At 41.7% G+C, this 17,312-nt stretch overlaps 1 protein-coding gene across 4 annotated transcripts in view; it reads left to right on the forward strand.

Moving 5' to 3' along the window:
* Positions 1 to 17,312, forward strand: part of mms19 (MMS19 homolog, cytosolic iron-sulfur assembly component) — a 20,117-nt gene continuing 2,805 nt past the window's right edge. The window contains exons 1-31 of one of the 4 annotated variants that reach the window (XM_032573907.1): positions 1 to 128; positions 881 to 929; positions 1,726 to 1,826; positions 1,917 to 2,002; positions 2,130 to 2,204; positions 2,793 to 2,862; positions 2,958 to 3,050; positions 4,125 to 4,253; positions 4,343 to 4,404; positions 5,669 to 5,755; positions 5,823 to 5,897; positions 5,983 to 6,060; positions 6,648 to 6,786; positions 8,397 to 8,551; positions 8,674 to 8,752; positions 9,777 to 9,902; positions 10,007 to 10,083; positions 10,164 to 10,266; positions 10,928 to 11,071; positions 11,166 to 11,321; positions 11,401 to 11,497; positions 12,191 to 12,293; positions 13,230 to 13,310; positions 13,396 to 13,522; positions 13,594 to 13,700; positions 14,724 to 14,780; positions 14,866 to 15,052; positions 16,014 to 16,096; positions 16,180 to 16,344; positions 16,524 to 16,583; positions 17,150 to 17,250. In XM_032573907.1, coding sequence (XP_032429798.1) covers positions 8 to 128; positions 881 to 929; positions 1,726 to 1,826; positions 1,917 to 2,002; positions 2,130 to 2,204; positions 2,793 to 2,862; positions 2,958 to 3,050; positions 4,125 to 4,253; positions 4,343 to 4,404; positions 5,669 to 5,755; positions 5,823 to 5,897; positions 5,983 to 6,060; positions 6,648 to 6,786; positions 8,397 to 8,551; positions 8,674 to 8,752; positions 9,777 to 9,902; positions 10,007 to 10,083; positions 10,164 to 10,266; positions 10,928 to 11,071; positions 11,166 to 11,321; positions 11,401 to 11,497; positions 12,191 to 12,293; positions 13,230 to 13,310; positions 13,396 to 13,522; positions 13,594 to 13,700; positions 14,724 to 14,780; positions 14,866 to 15,052; positions 16,014 to 16,096; positions 16,180 to 16,344; positions 16,524 to 16,583; positions 17,150 to 17,250 — 3,173 coding nt within the window. In that variant the 5' untranslated portion in view covers positions 1 to 7. The remainder of the gene's footprint in view (positions 129 to 880; positions 930 to 1,725; positions 1,827 to 1,916; positions 2,003 to 2,129; positions 2,205 to 2,792; positions 2,863 to 2,957; positions 3,051 to 4,124; positions 4,254 to 4,342; positions 4,405 to 5,668; positions 5,756 to 5,822; positions 5,898 to 5,982; positions 6,061 to 6,647; positions 6,787 to 8,396; positions 8,552 to 8,673; positions 8,753 to 9,776; positions 9,903 to 10,006; positions 10,084 to 10,163; positions 10,267 to 10,927; positions 11,072 to 11,165; positions 11,322 to 11,400; positions 11,498 to 12,190; positions 12,294 to 13,229; positions 13,311 to 13,395; positions 13,523 to 13,593; positions 13,701 to 14,723; positions 14,781 to 14,865; positions 15,053 to 16,013; positions 16,097 to 16,179; positions 16,345 to 16,523; positions 16,584 to 17,149; positions 17,251 to 17,312) is intronic. The other 3 variants (XM_032573908.1, XM_032573909.1, XM_032573910.1) reach the window with 3 other exon arrangements.

Raw genomic sequence — 17,312 nt, forward strand, 5'->3', positions numbered from 1 at the left:
CTCGCGCATGCGCAATCCCCAGCGCAGTGACAGAGGCACGATGGCTGCAGAAAGTCCTTTGCTTCTGTCTCTGGTGGAGGAATTTGTCTCAGGACTTCAGGACAGCAAGGCGAAGGATACTGCGACAGGTAAGCGAGCCTTCTTCGCACTTTGGTTGATGTTACAGTAAACGAGTCAGTGTGAAAGAATCGCAGGGAGGCTGCAGAGCTGCCCTCTAAGGATGCGCAACACGGCAATGCTGCGTTAACTAGCTAACTTAGCACCACAACATCCTGTGTGGTGATACAAGCAGCCGCGTGATATAAAACAACTGCGCTTGTAAGCTCCTATATGCCATTATTTTTCATTAAAGCAGCACGTCATAAGGAGTTTTATTTTGTGCTGTCACTTGACAATGAGCCGCTGGACGGTTGCGGTTTAACCGCATTTTGCCTGCTAGCCGTTGCCGCTGGTGTGTTTGTGTCCGCGTGGGAAAAAAAAGCAACATTCTGTCAACGAACCCTCTGAAATTACCTTTGAACCCACCGATGCTGCTGGGTTTTCTGTAGCTGACAATATAACATTGACAAGATAACATTGTATGGAAGAGGATAAGTGGCAAAAATTAATAATAATAAAAACGAATTTGCCCCCCCCCCGCCCCCCCCCCACACACACACACACACAATTCTGACTTTAAACAACCACATAAAAAATCACTTTAATCCGACATATTCCTCCAGAAAGTTAGTTCTCCTCCTGCGCAAGTCACATCACTGCCATTGATGCTGGCTGGCTTTTTCCAGTGTCCCTACTCCTCTTCTGTAGTGTCTTTACCCATACATGTTTGTTTGGAGTTTACAGCTCAATATGGTTACTGAACTTGTTTTTGTATCTTCAGCTGTCAAAGATGGACAGTTTACCGTCCTGCAGCTGGTGGAGGCACTCGGGTAATGGAGACTACAAGCACTCTTTTGTTTTTGTTTGTTTGTTTAGAATCATTCAACCAGTGTTTCTTTCCATATATTTTAGAAACTTCTGAAGTAAAAATGTGAATATAGTTGCAACACCTGTAATAACAGCTTTTCACTTTCCCTCAATTTCAGGTAGATGTTTACATACTGCTGATCTGACCTTAACTTGAGCTACAGTGTCAAAAAAAGAAAACACTATTCACCCCTCTGAATGTTTTGCATTTTTATTGCTTTTAAAAATCTATCACAATCAACAAAATTTGGCTTTTTGACAAAAAAAAAGACAAGCAAAACTCTAATGTCCTAGTGGAAACTGAAATGGCCCAGAGGAGCCTAGTCAAAGCCCACACCTCAACCCCGAGGAGAACTCGCGGCTGGACTTAAGATGGTTGTTTAGCATGAAGAATGGAGGAACACTGTAGTGTGATTGAGACCAATCCACTCATCCCTTTCTGCTCCAAGGATGTGAATATTATTTTATGTTAAATATTTATACTAAACTGTGATTGTTTTCTAGAAATCAGTTGGACATTACATGCTTTTTAAAAAAAATTTTTTTTTGTCAAAAAAGCCTAATTTTGTGTGCGTCTTTGTCAGTATGTTTTGTGGTTTATGTAAAAAATAATAAAAAGACTTTGATAAAAAAAAAAAAGCCTAAATTTGTTGATCAGGATTGATTTTTCTAACAGCAACAAAAACATAAAAAAAAACATGCACTGTGTGAGTTAGAATTGCTGTAAGATGAACAGAATTTCTGCCGTTGCTGCTGCAGGCAGAGCCTTACCAGCTCCCAGCCTCACACTCGGGCCCGAGGGGTCCAGCTGCTCTCTGAGGTCCTCCAGGACAACTACGGGGCTCTAACAGAGAGAGAAGGTACACACTCCTCCGCTAACGTAGGGAAAAGAAAGAGACTCGGCGGCCATTTTGTTTTTATCCGAAGTGACGAGTTTCCCTCCTCCACAGTCGAATTGCTCCTGGCCTTCTACGAAAACCGCCTGAAGGACCACTACGTCATCACGCCGCCGGTGTTGCGAGGGCTGCTGGCGCTGGTGAGTTTCTGCTGGTTGGGTTGACAGCAGCAGCAGCAGCAGCAACGTCTTAGAAATAAAACGACAAAAGTGTGAAAGGACTAACTGACTGCTCTGAGTGTGTGTGTTTTTTTTCTTTTCTCTCCAGACTAAATCCAGGAAGCTGCCTCCTGGTTCAGCTGTGTCGATGCTGAGGTCTGTGTTTCAGGATGTTCACGTACAGGTGAGACCTGACACGATAACCAATTTTACTGGCCGATAAATTGTTCCAAAAGGTATTGCGATAAACAATTTAATATTGTTGTTTTGAGACCATTTCCAAGTCATGTTTATTGTTTATTCAGGAAGATTTTATTTAATCTTCCCGGCGTCCGACTGATGACACACAAAAATGTTAATTTTTGGAGACCGTTTCAACATTTCACATATAATATGACAAAGTTAGTCGGATACCACATTGTACAGATTTCACACATAAGCCTGGATTAAGATGTAATACAAATAAGTTTTCAGTTCTCTTTAAAAAAAAAAAATGTTTAGGTAATTTATTCCATTATCTCAAAAGATTTTTGTAACAAGATTGACTTAATACCGTTTACAATTAGTAAATTAGCAATAAATGCAAATTTTGTAATTAACATTGGAACTGGAAGACATTTTGAATATCCCCCCCCAAAAAAACAAACACTAGCTTAAGTGGCGTTCTTCTTGCCTTGCTCATCGAGGCACTTCCTCTTGAATGAAATATGTTTTTGAGCTCAGATGAATCTCGTCTGACTTGTTCTACAATCTGTCCGTGTCGTCCCCTCAGTCTCTGATGCTTGCAGAGAGAGCGTGTGTCTACAACATGCTCATCAACCTCATGGAAAGCAGGGAAGACGGTAAGAGAAAACGCTTTTAAAGGAGCCGTTCGATGATTCTTGGAATCCATGATCCGCTTTTTTATTTAATTTCTTTTTTTTATGCATGTTTGAACAATTCTTCCCCCTGGTTTTGGACGCTGTGCAGCAGGAAGGATTTTTACTCTTATTGTTTAACTTTTCATCAGCTGGTGTGACACGTAACCATGGTAACAAGCTACTGTCTTAGCATCTCAAAAGCTCAAATAATACCTGCTCTTAATAAGAGTTGAAATGACAGATTTAAAAGAGGAGCGGCAAAAGCCAAAGGATTAGCATTGCTTAGCAACAACTGATGATGTCATCCAGGATATGTTACCATGGAATATCATCTCTGCTGCTGCGACTGACTGGCGACCTGTCCAGGTGACCCCGCCTCTCGCCCGGAACGTTCGCTGGAGATGGGCACCAGCACCTCCCGACCCCACTAGGGACAAGGGTGTTAGAGAATGGATGGATCATCTCTGCTGTTGGCATGTCATAACAGTCACCAAACAATAGCTTGATTTCCATTACAAATGGGCGCAAAACTTTGTCAGTATTCCGCTAATGTTGAAAAAGCACAGTTCCGCCATGGTGGTGTTTCCATCAAATAAGAAACGCAATTAAAATCACACGTGAATGAGTTTGTTCAAGTGATAAGTCATTAAAAACCATGCTGCATCATCATCCTCCAACTACTTCCTACCGTCTTCTTTTTTGTCACTTTCACCCGTAGTAACTTCCTGTTGCTGATCACGTGACTCGTGTGATGCCTAAAAAGTGTTTTTATTTTGCAAAACTGCAAAAGTGTATTTTGCAGTTTTGCAAAATACACCAATTTCGAAAAATGACCTCATGCTAGCGTGAAAGGTTTTAGTAGAAAAATGTGTTTTTTCAAAATGTCACTGTTTCCATCAAGCAAATTTAGTTTTGTAATAACATTCTGCGCAATTTTATGATCAATGGAATCGCAGCTCGTCACGCAGAAACAGCCTTCAGACAGAGGCTTCTGCAGATGTGTTGAAAGACTGACTGTTACCAGAGATCTCTTCTGTCCAAAACAACTCTTCGAAGATTCCCTCTCTTCTTGTTAATACGCCAATAATTTCACAGGTGTTGTAAGAAAATGTGTAATACTAGGGAGTCATTCAGAGAAATGTAGATTTTGAGGATGGCATCGGGTGAAAGTGCCTCAAGGTCCATTCCAAATTATGAGTTGTTGTTTTTTTCTGTTTGTTTGTACCTCTTTCAATGTTCCGCAGAACTGAAGGGTTTGGGCGCAGATTTTGTTTTTGGTTTCGTCCAATCAATGGATGGCGAGAGGGATCCCCGCAACCTACTACTGGCCTTCCAGATCGCCAGAAACATCCTTCTGCGGGGATACAACATGGGTAAGAATAGACGGAGGTCAGACTCGTCTCCGTTGTTTCTCTCTAAGCCGTCATGTGACCGTTACGGCTCCCATTATTTTCCGTCTCAGGCAAATTCACCGAGGAGCTGTTTGAAGTGACGTCCTGCTACTTCCCCATAGATTTCTCCCCGGTGAGTTCCTGTTTATGCAGCCGGTTAGAACGTGTGGCCTGTTAGAGAACGGGAACGTGACAGTCTGACACATTAACACAGCGCTTGCCTTTAATTCAGATGGTGGACGGCTGCAGCACATTAGCAAACATAGAACTATTCATAGTGGCCAATTTGATATGAAATAAAGAGTAGGGGAGGTTTGTAATGTGTCACTGTGTTTGGTGCTTATTTTTTATTGGATGTTTAGATGCCATTTTCTTGTCAGCATAGGTCTATAGATTTTATTTATTCCTAATTCTAAATTAGCTGCCTATTAGTCCTTGAGTGTTTTATTAAGATCTCTACAGAGGGAGGATATATACATCAGAGTGCCAATCCAGTCATTTATTTACAGGAATTATAGCATATATTATTTTTGTCTGAAAAATCCCCAATAAAGCAACTTTTCAGACAAAAAATAATCAGCATTGGCCAAAATAGGAATCAGCGATTCAGGCTTTTTAAAAATCGGTGATCTTCCAGAAAACCGCAATTGGTGCACCCCTAATCCAGAGATTGTGTGATTGTTGGAGGGTGTCAGTCGTCAGTTGATTTCCAAGTTCATGTTTTTTGTATTTAGAGTTGCAGTTTTCGTCTTCTGTCAGTGTGGTAGATGGGAGTTGACAGCAAAATTGTCTCAAAAAGCAATAAATCAATTAGTCATATGCTAAGTTAAAACAAGCTTGATAATTTGCATGATTGTTTTTCTCGTCTCTCTTTTTTTCCTACCAAAAACTGGATGAGTGAAGAAACTCGAGTGAAGTTTCAAGTTTCTTCATGAAACTTTGCAGGTTCATTGGTCTCAGCTGGCATCTTTTTCGATGGACAGTTTGGTTTATATGCACTTCCACATCTATTTAATTTGTAGTTTTGGTTGTCTTGTTTATTTATTTTTGATATTTACACTATCTTCCAGTTCCTGTATTTAAATTTGTTAAAATTAAAGTTTATTTATCTTTGCGAATGGGTTCTTGCATTATTATGCCATTGTCATTATATTACTTGAAAATGGTCTCAAAACAAGAACATTATTGTTTATCGCAATAACTACTGAGACAATTTATCATCCAGCAACATTAGTTATCGTAGCAGGCTTAGTTGGCATATATAAACACTACGACACAATTGAACATAGTTTGGTTGTAGCGCAGTAGCAGTTTCTGCCATTTCTAGAACATGGCCTCATCAGTTAGCTTCTGTAGTCTCATCATGTCTCTTCCCTCCTGCCCCTCACCATGTCCAGCCACCCAACGACCCCCATGGCATCACCAAAGAGGAACTGACCCAGGCGCTGAGGGCCGTCCTCACCGGGACCCCCAAGTTTGCAAAGGTACAACGCCGTTACCCCACGCACGCTGAGATCCGTTGCGGAGCCTTAACGGGTTTCTGTCTTCCAGTTCCTGCTGCCGCTCATCATCGAGAAGCTGGACTCAGACGTCCAGAGCGCCAAGCTGGACTCGCTGCAGACCCTGGTGAGAAACGCTTCTGAGTCGCGTCACAGTCAGCCGGGATTTAACGGGACAGTTTAACCGGCGTGTTGTGCCCGCTGCGTTTCAGGCTGCCAGTGTGGGACAGTATGAGCACGGAGACTTGGCTGAGTTCCTGGAGGGACTGTGGAGCTCGCTGCGCAGAGAGGTTCGCTGCAAACACGCTCTTTTCTTTTCAACTCTTTCTTCACTGCAAAAACACAAAATCTTACCAAGTATTTTTATGCTGGTTTCTGGAGCATATGTCTTATACTTGAAATAAGACAAAACTAACTTTCAAGTACCTTTTCAGCAAGATATAAGAGCTAGTTTTAAGTCAATAATTTCTTAAAATTGATGAAAAAGTGCTAGTTCCACTGGCAGATTATTTCACAATTTTCCAATGTTAACAGTGCAATAATCTGCCAATGGTACTAGTACTTTTTCATCAATTTTAAGGAATTATTGACATAAAACTAGCTCCATTATCTTTCTGAAACGTTACTTGAAAGTTAGTTTTGTTTTATTTCAAGTATGATAAGATATTTGCACTAGAAACCAAACCAAAAACACTTGGTAAGATTTAGTGTTTTTTTTGCTGTGTTAAGTTGTTTCACTTCAGCTTTGGGATGTAAAGCCATTTTTTGGGATGAGTTTTAACTTTATGTTTTCCATCAGCTCAACCTAATGTGTGAGCGTGTGTTTTAAAATTCTTTTTTTTTTTTTTAACCATAATCTCTGGTTGCCTTGCTGCAGGTGTTTCAGACATCCAGCGAGAAAATCGAGGCGGCAGGCCTCGCCGCCGTCGCCGCACTCACTTCCTGTCTCTCTCGCTCTGTTCTCAACTCTGACTCTGAAGACTCCCTCAGCTCCTTCCTGGGTCTGGTGCTCAGAGGTGAGCTACATATTCACAATGAAGATCTAAAGGGGGGAAATAAAAAGTGTGACTGGCAGAAAGCATACATAAAAGGTTGCTAGGGAGGCCGGTGAGTTACTAAAAAAAGTAGGCTTATATCACTTATAGATATGAAGAAAAGGAAGGTCAGAATCTTTTTTTTTAAAGATGTGTAACATTGCAAACATTGCTACTTATTTTTATTTTACTGAGTTTTTAGAATTTGAAGTATGGCTGGATGATATGGATGAAAAACGCTTCAAGATATAAGCACTTAATATCAGTTTATCTATAATTATTAATTAATTTTTTTGTTTTAAATATCTGAAATACTGCCAAACAGGTGGTGGGAGAAACTACCGCTGTGCAAGTTACTCTGCAGGTTGTTTCTAGGTAACTAAAGTTAGTTCATGCTACCAGTTTAGCTTAGCTAGTAGGGCTGAAACGATTCCTCGAATGATTCGAGTGCCTCGATTATTAAAATTCCTCGAGGAAAATGTACCTGCCTCAAAGCTTTGTTAATTTATGTTTTATTATTTAGTGCACCATGTTCCGACCGGAAATTATTTGCTTTGCGCGGAGCTCTGACTTCCGCCTCTGAGTTGTTGACCAATGCTAAGTGTTAGCGGCATAAAGTCCAATTTTCAAGTTCGGCCCGTGGAGATTTTATTGATTGATGATAATGTCCGGGTTTTCATCGTTTTGGGGGGACCAATAAGCATCCTTAAAATGACGGGAGTGATGCCTGGAGTACGGCAGCCTTTCTCCTCCTGGAGCTGCTGGTTGAGAGCGAACGGCAGGGAAGAGCTGAGCGGATAGACTGAACACGGCGGGCAGCTGAGTAGTTGATGATTATAGCTTAAGTGTAGCTTTACGGACGAACCGCACAATAAAGTTCATATATCCCAGTCTGAACATACGGGTGGCGGTACATGGCTGGTCAATGAGTTTCTGAGTGTGACGAACGAAGGTGCCGTAAATACCCCGTATTGCTCCCCCCCTTTCTTACGTTTGTCCCCTGGTCTACCGGTTGTGTCTCCCCCCCACATCCTCTATATTAGGTTTGTTCGTTTGTCTTTCCTCCCCGAGCTTGTGTTCGTCTGTCCCCTGGTCTATTTCCTCCCCTTCACCCCCATCTCACGTTCTTTCGTTCGCCTGCCCCCCACCACAACCACTCCAGGCGACATTTCCCATATTCTCAAACCCAAAGCTTGACAGGTATGGGGCAAGGTGAATGTTCATCTATTAAACTGACTGAATTTGAATACATAAACTAAAAGCTGGACTTTAGAATTTTTTTATAAGCGTATTTGTGAGCCTGCCTCTTTTAATATTAAATTTAATAGAATTTCAGATTTTGTATAACTTTTCTTCAGGTTAACCTAGAAAGTGAGCATCATGTTTTGGGGAAGCTGGTTGGAGTTGATGTAAGGACGAATGGAGCTAAACAAAGAGCAAAACTGGTAGAAAATCAATTGGTGAATTACGTTCAGGGTTATGGTGGTAATATGACAAAATGTTGACAGTTTTAAGGGGTGTGGATACTTCGAGGCGTCGTGTCTGTTTTTGATTTGATTATTATTATTTATTTATTTTTTTTCATTTTTCAGACTGTAAGCACCACCTATTTGAGCCCGACTTGAAGCTGGTGTGGCCCAGCGCTAAGCTACTCCAGGCTGCCTGCAGCGCCTCCTACAGGGCAGCCCACAGCATTACAAGTGCTGTCGTGCCCCCTCTAGTGGAGCAGTATAACAGCAGAACGCAGGTACAACAGAAACAGCTGTGTGTTGTTGGGGGTTTAAATTTTTCTTTTTCTTTTTCTATAAAAGTGAAATGAAGGTTTTGTTGTCATGGTGACGTCATGTTAATCCAGGTGTTTCTCTGCAGTGTTCCCACAGGCGGACGCTGCTGGAGGTGGCACAACGATTCACCCAGTCAACTGCTTCATGTCAGTCTGTAGATCACGGTGAGGAAAGAGTTTCCCTTATTGCTGTAGTCCAACTTTTTTGGTAACTTTGGAGAAGATTTGTCCAAAAATGCTTAAAATAAAATGTTTTGGAGGCTCGGTAACCCCAAGATGACCCCATGTCCAATATGTAGGGATCCTATTTTATTCAAAATGTCACAAGTTTCAAAGAGCTTTTCAGCTCCAGTTAAGTCAAAGTAGAGTTTGGTTTGGTTTTCCTACCATGCTTTCACAATCTCACTTTAATTTCTGCTTTAACTGCAGATACACAAGCTTAGTTGAGTAGTTTTTTCTTTCTTTTAGACATGTTTTGTTTTACAGGCCACCCATTTCTGGTCTCTAACGTCTAAAACGATAAGAAGCGCTGCTACAGATTTAATTAGATTTTGAGTTCTCTTTAAAAACTGTGATAAAAGACAACATTGGAACACGGGGGCTAATATTTATTTGCAGCTTTTCTGTCAACGGTGGTTATTAATTATTTACCTTAGGAGCAGAGGAGATGTCACACTGTGCGAGAAAGCAGTCTCTAGCTGCATTTTAATTACAAATGTGCGCAAAACTATGTCGATATTCCTCTAATGTTGAAAAAACACTATTTTTCAATTGTGGTGTTTTTATTAAATAAAGACAGTTAAAATCACACATGAATAAATTTGTTCATGCAATAAGTTGGTAAATAATATGATCCTCCGACCACTTCCTGTCTTCCTCTTCGCTGTTTGTGGTAGTACAATATCTACAACATCTGGTTGTAGATATTGTGACTTATGACATGAAAAAAAGTGGTACGATTGCAGTTTTGTGAAATAAACCAAAATTAATACGGCCATAAAACCACCTCATCCTAGCTCCCAAACTTTTTTTATCCTAAAACGAGAGTTTTTCCAAACTTGCCGTGTTTCCATGAAGCAAATTTATGTCTTTAATCTCAATTAGCACAATTCTGTGGCTAATGAAAACTACAGCCACCGATGCTGCAAATCTGCTTCCTCTGGTGACCGTCTGCTCTCTGTCTCTCCAGATGAGAGCTTGTTTTCTGCGTATAAGGACTCCCTGTGCAGCTTGGTGTTCTCAGCTCTGTCTGAAAGTAACTCCAGTCTGCAGATCACGGCCGCCTCGGTGCTCACCTCTCTGGCCCAACAACCAGGTGAGCAGCGCACCAAACCCCGCTCCGCCCCAGTCGATCCGATCAGATCAGGAACGTCTAGAGGAGCTGAAACGCTCTTTCCCCCCCCCCCCCCCCCCCCCCAGGTCTGCTGCTGGACTCTGACATCGAGCTCGCCGTGGACCACCTGACCAGGCTGCTGCTGACTGATGAGGATGAGAGAGTCAGGTCGGCTCCTGTTGCTTTGCCTCTCACTTTCATGAATCCTGAGACCAGTTTATAATGGTTCTGTTTCACTGTGAGGTCAGTGTGGCTGTGGTGGAGTGCGCCGGAGCCTTGGCCGAGCGGCACCCTGCTGCCTTCATCACCAAACTGATCCCAACGCTGAAGAAGGAGATGCTTTCTGGTGAGCAGACGGAAGGAAGGCTGAAACGATTAATCGATTACTGAAATAATTGTCAGCTAATTTATAAATTAACTGGAGTACAAAGACTAAAAAAATACATTTGGTGAAAGAGCAACACATTTAGGGCAGTAATTAAGCCAAAACAGTATACAAATATATACATTTCACATAAAATCTCCTGTTAAGCACCTTTTGTTATCCAATTATTAATCACTTATTTCAAATAATAGTCAACAGATCAGCTTTACATGGCCTTGATATGAAACCAAGCAGCCAGGCATGAGCCTTTCACATTTTTTTAACTGCAAATGCATCCACTGCTACAAATGATCAACCGTTCACTAACGTAATGCTACCTTGTTAAATTTTAGGCAATAAAATGTTTATTTTCTTAAGAAAGGAATTAAATTGTTTTATTAGTATTTTTAAGATGTTTTTCTAAGACCGCATTTAAAAAGCCTCAAGTACTTAAATAAATCTGCAGAATGTTCAGATTTTTATTTTTTGTTCTATTGTCAATTTAATGACTATACTTTATTAATCCCAGAGGGATAATAATCAATTTACTAAAATAATTATGTGCAGCCCCAGATGGAAATATTCAGTTTGAATTCTGGTAGTTTTGCGCTTATAACAAATTTCTTTTTCCTCTTAAATTTAGACCGCAGAGAGTCATCTGAGCTGCATTCCCATCATGCAGCGCGTCAGCGCTGCCTGTCCGCGCTGGCTGCAGTGTCCGTCCGGGCCAGCGTCATCATGGAGAGCGCGCCCATCCTCCTGGACGTCCTCGGCTCGGCACACGCAGGTGATCCTCCTTCCACCGACTCTTTTCTGGAGTTGGGAAGCGAATGAAACGCGATGACGACATCGTTTTTTTGTTGTTGTTTTTTTAAATCCAGATCCTGATCGTTTCTCCGTGGACGAGGTGGTGCGCGCCTGTCTGAGCTTGCAGAGGATAGCGGAGCGGGTTCAGGACGGCGAGGACACGAGCCGATGCTTTCATGACGTCATCGTCCCACGCCTGCTCTCTCTGGCGCTCCAAGCTGCGCTGCAAAGTGAGGGCCGGAGTTTCGTCGACGCTCAGAAAACTCGGAGGCGTCGTGATGAAACCGAAATAATTACTGTGTTTTACAGACGACGGGTCATCTGGCCGTCGTAGTCCGCTGGTAGAGGAGGAGGTCCTGTCTGCCATGGTTCCTGTTATCAGCACCGCCTTCTCTCGCCTGCAAACGTTAGCATAAGTACAATAAATTATCAAAAAAGTGTTCGTTTAGAAAAATCTGAAACCTGAGACTTAAAGGGGCAGTGTTATGTAAAACTTACTTTTTTGAGCTTTACATCATCTTAGAATGTTACTCTCTCAGCAAAAACATAGATGGAGTGTTGCTTTGATTCTTTCAGGAATCTGTGAGAAATATTTTCATCTCCATGGCAACCATTCAGCTGTGCAAGACACCTGGGTGAACATAGCCCCGCCTTAGAGGACGAAGCTCCTGCAGTTACTAAGCTTCTGAAGCCCCCATTCATTTCCTTCAGACTAGCCAGCAGCAATTAGCAAACACCTGGTGGTAAAAACATCATTAAAGGGTTAATAGAGGAGCCATGTTCTGATGACTTCCTGAGGGCAGTTTTAGAAAGAGCAGGAGCTTCTTAAAGAGACAGGGACCCAATTTTATGGCATTAAATTACAAATTCAAATTTCTTTTAAGTGATATTTATATACTGTATTTTTATAACAACTGAAGTTCACACAGTTACTTGATAGTGTTATAAAATGCCACTATGTGCCTAGAAAATACATAACGCCGCCCCTTTAAATTTCTTTTACTGCTGATTGTTGATCTCCCTCATCAGTTTGACATCTCTGTTCTGATGTCGGTGGGTTTTCATGTGGTTTCCTGTCGGGGTGTTTCCGTGTCACCAGGTTTGCAGAACAGACGGCCTCCAGGGCAGTGTCTCTCTTCCTGGACGGAGACGTCTCGTTTCTGCCCGACAACTCCTTCCCACCGCGCGTTCAGCTGCTCCAGGTTAAAGTGTTTCAGACAAATAAAACTGTTTCCCCAAGCATCCCAAAGCACGACGCTGCCACTCACTGATTTCACAGGAGCCAGTCAGTGAACTTTGTTTATGCCGCTAAGTAGATTTGGTTACAGCGAAGTGTGTCAGCTTTCTTGCCAAACAGGAAACCTGACATAGACACACAATAAATAGAAAAGCAACATGACTAAAAGTGAAACTTTTAATCAGTATTGAAATTACTTCAAGTTGAATTGTGGAAACCTATGGCAACAGTTTTACATTTGGGAATCAAATAGCTAGACGGGAGCCTGTATGGATGGGATGATGTGACTAGTGGACTAATTCGCCATATAACTATTTAAAATAACCTTTTTTTAATATCTTCAATAAAAGAAACATTATTTGCCATTTAAAAAAATTAAAAAAAGCACTCCGCTCAGTATGCAGCATTTGAAGAAAACAATCAAGCTAGTTGGACCAATATGGACCAAAATCGGAATCGGTGTTTAAGTTTGTTTCCCCCCCCACCTGGTTTAAAAGCTAACACTACTTCAGTCAAAACACGCCATTCCCACAGCATGACTCTGCCACCACCTTGTTTTACCATAAGGATGGTATGCTCAGTATAAATCAGAATGCAGGCATTTTAAATTAAATTATTTACTTTTTAAGTCATTTAGTAAGTGTAATCAGCTGTATTTTGTACAGAGTAAAAACAGCATGATTTTTAACACATTTTTGTCAAGTTAATTTTTCTTTTTCTTTATACTGGTACGCTGTGTTGGGTTGGTTTCTAACATTAAATTCCATTCAAATATGTTTGGTTTCTTATTGTAGCAAGCCATAAGAATACTTTTATCATCTTTGTACCTTGTTGGAAACATTGGAGTTTGTTTGTCCTCTCTGCATTATGTTTGAAGTGTGTAATATTACTTTCTCCCCAGCAGCAGCAGGAGGATTCATCATGGCGTCAGACCCAGTTGGTGTGTCTACTCATGGGCTGTGTGTGTTCGTTACCTCGCAGCGTGAGTCTCAGCCCAAACTTTGTTTCTGATTTTTACCAAAAAAAAAAACTATTGTGAAGCTGAAAGTGCTGCGTGTGCCCTGCAGGTGGCGCTATCCCAGGAGGAGCGGCTGCTCTCTGAGCTGGAGGAGCTGAGCTGCAGCTGCAGACACCCGTTCTCCTACACGTCGGCTGCCAAGTGCTTTGCTGGCCTGGTCAACAAGAAGCCCCAGGGTGCGTCTAAGCATCAGGTTTTTGTCTGAAACAATTAGCCTCTGATGATGATGATGATGTTCTGTCTGCAGGGCCTTCTCTTGACAGTTTAATTCAGGGAGTGATAAAGAGAGTGAGCAGTGAGTTGGACCGACCCTCCTCCCCTCTGCGCACTCAGGCCTTCACACTTCTGATCTGGGTGAGGATGCAGCTCAGCTGCAACTTTTCATTTTCTCATTTTTTATTTCTATCACAGACTATTCACACTTCTTTAAAAAGCCTTAAACTCGTACATCTAAAATTAAGACCTTTGAATGTCTTACATTTATTAAAGAAAATGTAAGTCGCCCTTAAATATGTCAATCACATCATGGCTGTGTAGGGGTTTTTTTCTTTCTGGACTTTTGTATCAGGCAAAAGTTTGAGTTGCACACAGACATCAGCACTGCTGATGTTCTGTGTCATGAGGTGATTAAGGCTACTGGTAACAAGCTGCTAGTGCTTGTTAGCAATTAATGCTTGCTAATGCTAATGCTTGTTAGCAAGCTGGCTAGCGTTTTGCATTTATCAAATTCGGATTTATTCATGTCTCAAATGGGCAACTAATGTTACAGCAAGTATAAAAACTAAAAGACAAAGTATCAGAAGTTAAAAAATAAAAAACAAAAAAACCATACTAAAAAAGACAGAAAATCTAAATCAATGCATAATGGGAAGAGTACAGCAATGTATATTATTGTTGCCTGACAGTTGTTACAAACATCAGTGATCTGTCATGTGTAAGTTCAAATTTAACAGCAGTTGACTGAACGACGTCCACAAAAAAGCGAGCTAACTAAGTAGGTGTTTGCTTTTTTTTTTTTTTTGCTAAAAAATGGCTAGCTAGCTCTTTGCGTCTACTATTTAAATAAATAAATTTATCAGCAATTGTCTGGACGACATTCGCAAAAAAGCTAGCTAGTTTTTTACAGTTGACTGGACAACATTCGTCTTCACCTTTGGCTCGTTCCTGCTGCCAACCCAAACCAGGCTACGTCAATTTCACAGTTTTGGTTCCCTGAGAAAGAAATGTATTTATTTTGTTCATTTCTGTCATGCTACAGGTCTTGTATTTTATTCATAATGGTCTTTAAAAGTCTTAAATTTGATCTGGTGAAGCCTTTTAGAAACCCTGCATAAAGATCACACTGTTTTTTTTTTCTCCTACTGAAATCATGTTTAGGTTGCCAAGGCTCTGCTGCTGCGATACCACCCTTTATTTTCAGCGCTAACCGACAAGGTGAGAACACTGTGAGATATGAGCTATGAGTTAAAAAAAAAATAAAAAATTCCAAGTTCTGAAGAACCTGACCCGCTCTGTGCAGCTCTTCACTCTGCTCGACGACGCCCTCCTCGGCCCAATGGCTGCCGACAGCTTCTCGCTACTGATGAGCGACTCTGCCGACGTCCTGAACCGCGGTTGCCACGCCGATGTCCGCATCATGTATCGGCAGCGCTTCTTCAGCGAGAATTCTGCCAAGCTGGTGCAGGGCTTCAACGCTGCGCCGCAAGGTTAGAGGAACATAAACACAGTAACACTCATCAGTGGCAATGATCTCACCTAAGTTGCTCTTACTGGTTGCAACACACAACTTGAAAACAAGACCTAGATGCTCAAGTTGGAATTTTTTGTGTGAATTTTTCTTTCTTCCTTGCACATTGTCAAAATGATTCACACAAACTTTCTTTGATCCGATGTCAAAGTTTCAGTCAAACTGTTGATTCTTGGTCGTGATCGGGTTTTCAAACGGGACTTTAAACCTAAACATGTTTAAACTGGATTTGGACAAGATAAAGTAGACATTCAGCTTCTGGAATGGTTCATTTGAAACCCAATATAGTCAAATACTTAGCCACAATTATTTTTGTTTGAGAAATCCTTTAATTTCCCACGGCAACCATTCGGCCGTGCAAAAAAACCTAACCTAACCTAAGTGGACTTAGGCCCGCCTTGGAGGTACAGCAGGAAGCAGTTTCCAAGCTCCTGCCTCACCTAGCAAACCCTCCACTCAGCTCCTGCAGACTAGCCAGCATCCATTAGCAAACACCTGGTGGATCTGTGCATCTCACTGTAGGAGCTACCTCTCAGTTCTATGCTGGTAAAACCGTTGTTAAAGGGTTAACGTTGTGATGACTTCCTGAAGGCGGAGTTTCAGAAAGAGCTTTTCAAAGAGACAGAGGCCAAATTTCAAGATGCTAAATTTCAAAGTCCTCGTTTTTTTCAATTCATATTAGATATCTACAGCTTTTTTATAACAACTGAAGGCAACATAGTTACTTGATTGTGCTATAAAATGGCGCTATGAGGCTGGAAAACATAGTACTGCCCCTTTAAATTATGAACACTGTGTAATCCTGCTTGTATTTGTAAACGTGTGACTGTATGTTTTTTTTTTGTTTGTTTTGTTTTGGGGGTTTTTTAACTGGAATGTGTTTTTTCGGTTTCCTCTCTGGTCTTTTTGCTGCCTAACAGAGAAGAAAGCCAACTACCTGAAGGCTCTGTCCAACATCGTCAACAAGTTGCCGAAGCAGGTCCAGGTGTCTGAGCTGCCCGCTGTAAGGTCCACACGTTTCCTCTCTGGACAACAATCAGACCAGTTATCTGGCGTGCCGATCGGTGTGACGTGATTTTTTTGCAGCTCCTGTCTCTGCTGCTGGAGGCCTTGACCTGTCCCGACGAGGGCGTCCAGCTGTCCACTCTGTCCTGCCTGCAGCCCGTCCTCATAAACCCCCCACAGGTCCTGGTCCTGCAGCTGGAGGCCCTGGTCAGCCGGCTGCTGGCCCTTATTGGCAGTCCAGCCATGGTGAGGCACCGTTTCCTGTCCGGACAGCATCAGTACAGGAAAGCAAGCATCACTTGCTGTACTCCTATTTTAGTAAAGCAAGTGATGCTGCTTGCTTTTCTAAAATAGGAGGATTACACCAACAAATGACTGAAGTGTTTTCATTTATTTATTTTATGTCTTGTTTCTTTCCTTCCCAGAAAATCCGCATGGCCTCCATACGATGCGTTCTCGCTCTCTCCCGTCTCCCGGCTCACGAGGTAACAAACACTCTGAACCTGTTCCTGTTTAAGGCCAACAGATTCATTATATTTAGACTTTATATTGTTATGTAGACTCATTTAGATCATAAAACAGGGGGGAAATTATGTTAGTCTTTTTGGGAAATAGTGAGGCAATCATAGATCTTAATTCTCTGAAAGAGAGGTCATTTTCTCTTCACTAGTTTTATTTTTTTCTTTCTGACTTCATTTCTTCTTTTCATTTTATTCCTTTTTTTCTTACTTTGTTGCTCTCTTCTGACTCAGTTTATTCCTTTTCTTCTGACTTCATTTTGATCTTTCTGAGTTTATTCCTAGTCTTGTTATTTAACTCATCCATCCTTTAGTTTGTACAGTTTTTGTATTTAAATCCAGACTTTAGTAGAAATATCTGCTCTTCACAACAAACTTTTGGATTTATACTTTTAAATAAAACAAAGGGCTGATAGATGATCATCTGAGTGTGTAAATAAATTAGAAATTCAAACACAAAACACTGGCAGGCATCATGTTGTCAGCTGTACATCCTCCTGTATAAACCGTGTGTGTATGTGTGTGTGGTGAAGGTGTTGCCATTCCGGTCGCGCGTTCTGCGAGCGTTGGCTCCGCCCCTGGATGACAGGAAGCGGCTGGTGAGGAGAGAGGCGGTCCAGGCCAGAGCGGAGTGGTGAGGTCACATTGTTTCAATCCGAACCGGCTCATTCCAAAAACGTCCTCTGTTTCCATAAA

This window comes from Xiphophorus hellerii, chromosome 10 (genome assembly GCF_003331165.1).
Source record: "Xiphophorus hellerii strain 12219 chromosome 10, Xiphophorus_hellerii-4.1, whole genome shotgun sequence".
In the NCBI taxonomy this organism is placed as follows: Eukaryota; Metazoa; Chordata; class Actinopteri; order Cyprinodontiformes; family Poeciliidae; genus Xiphophorus; species Xiphophorus hellerii.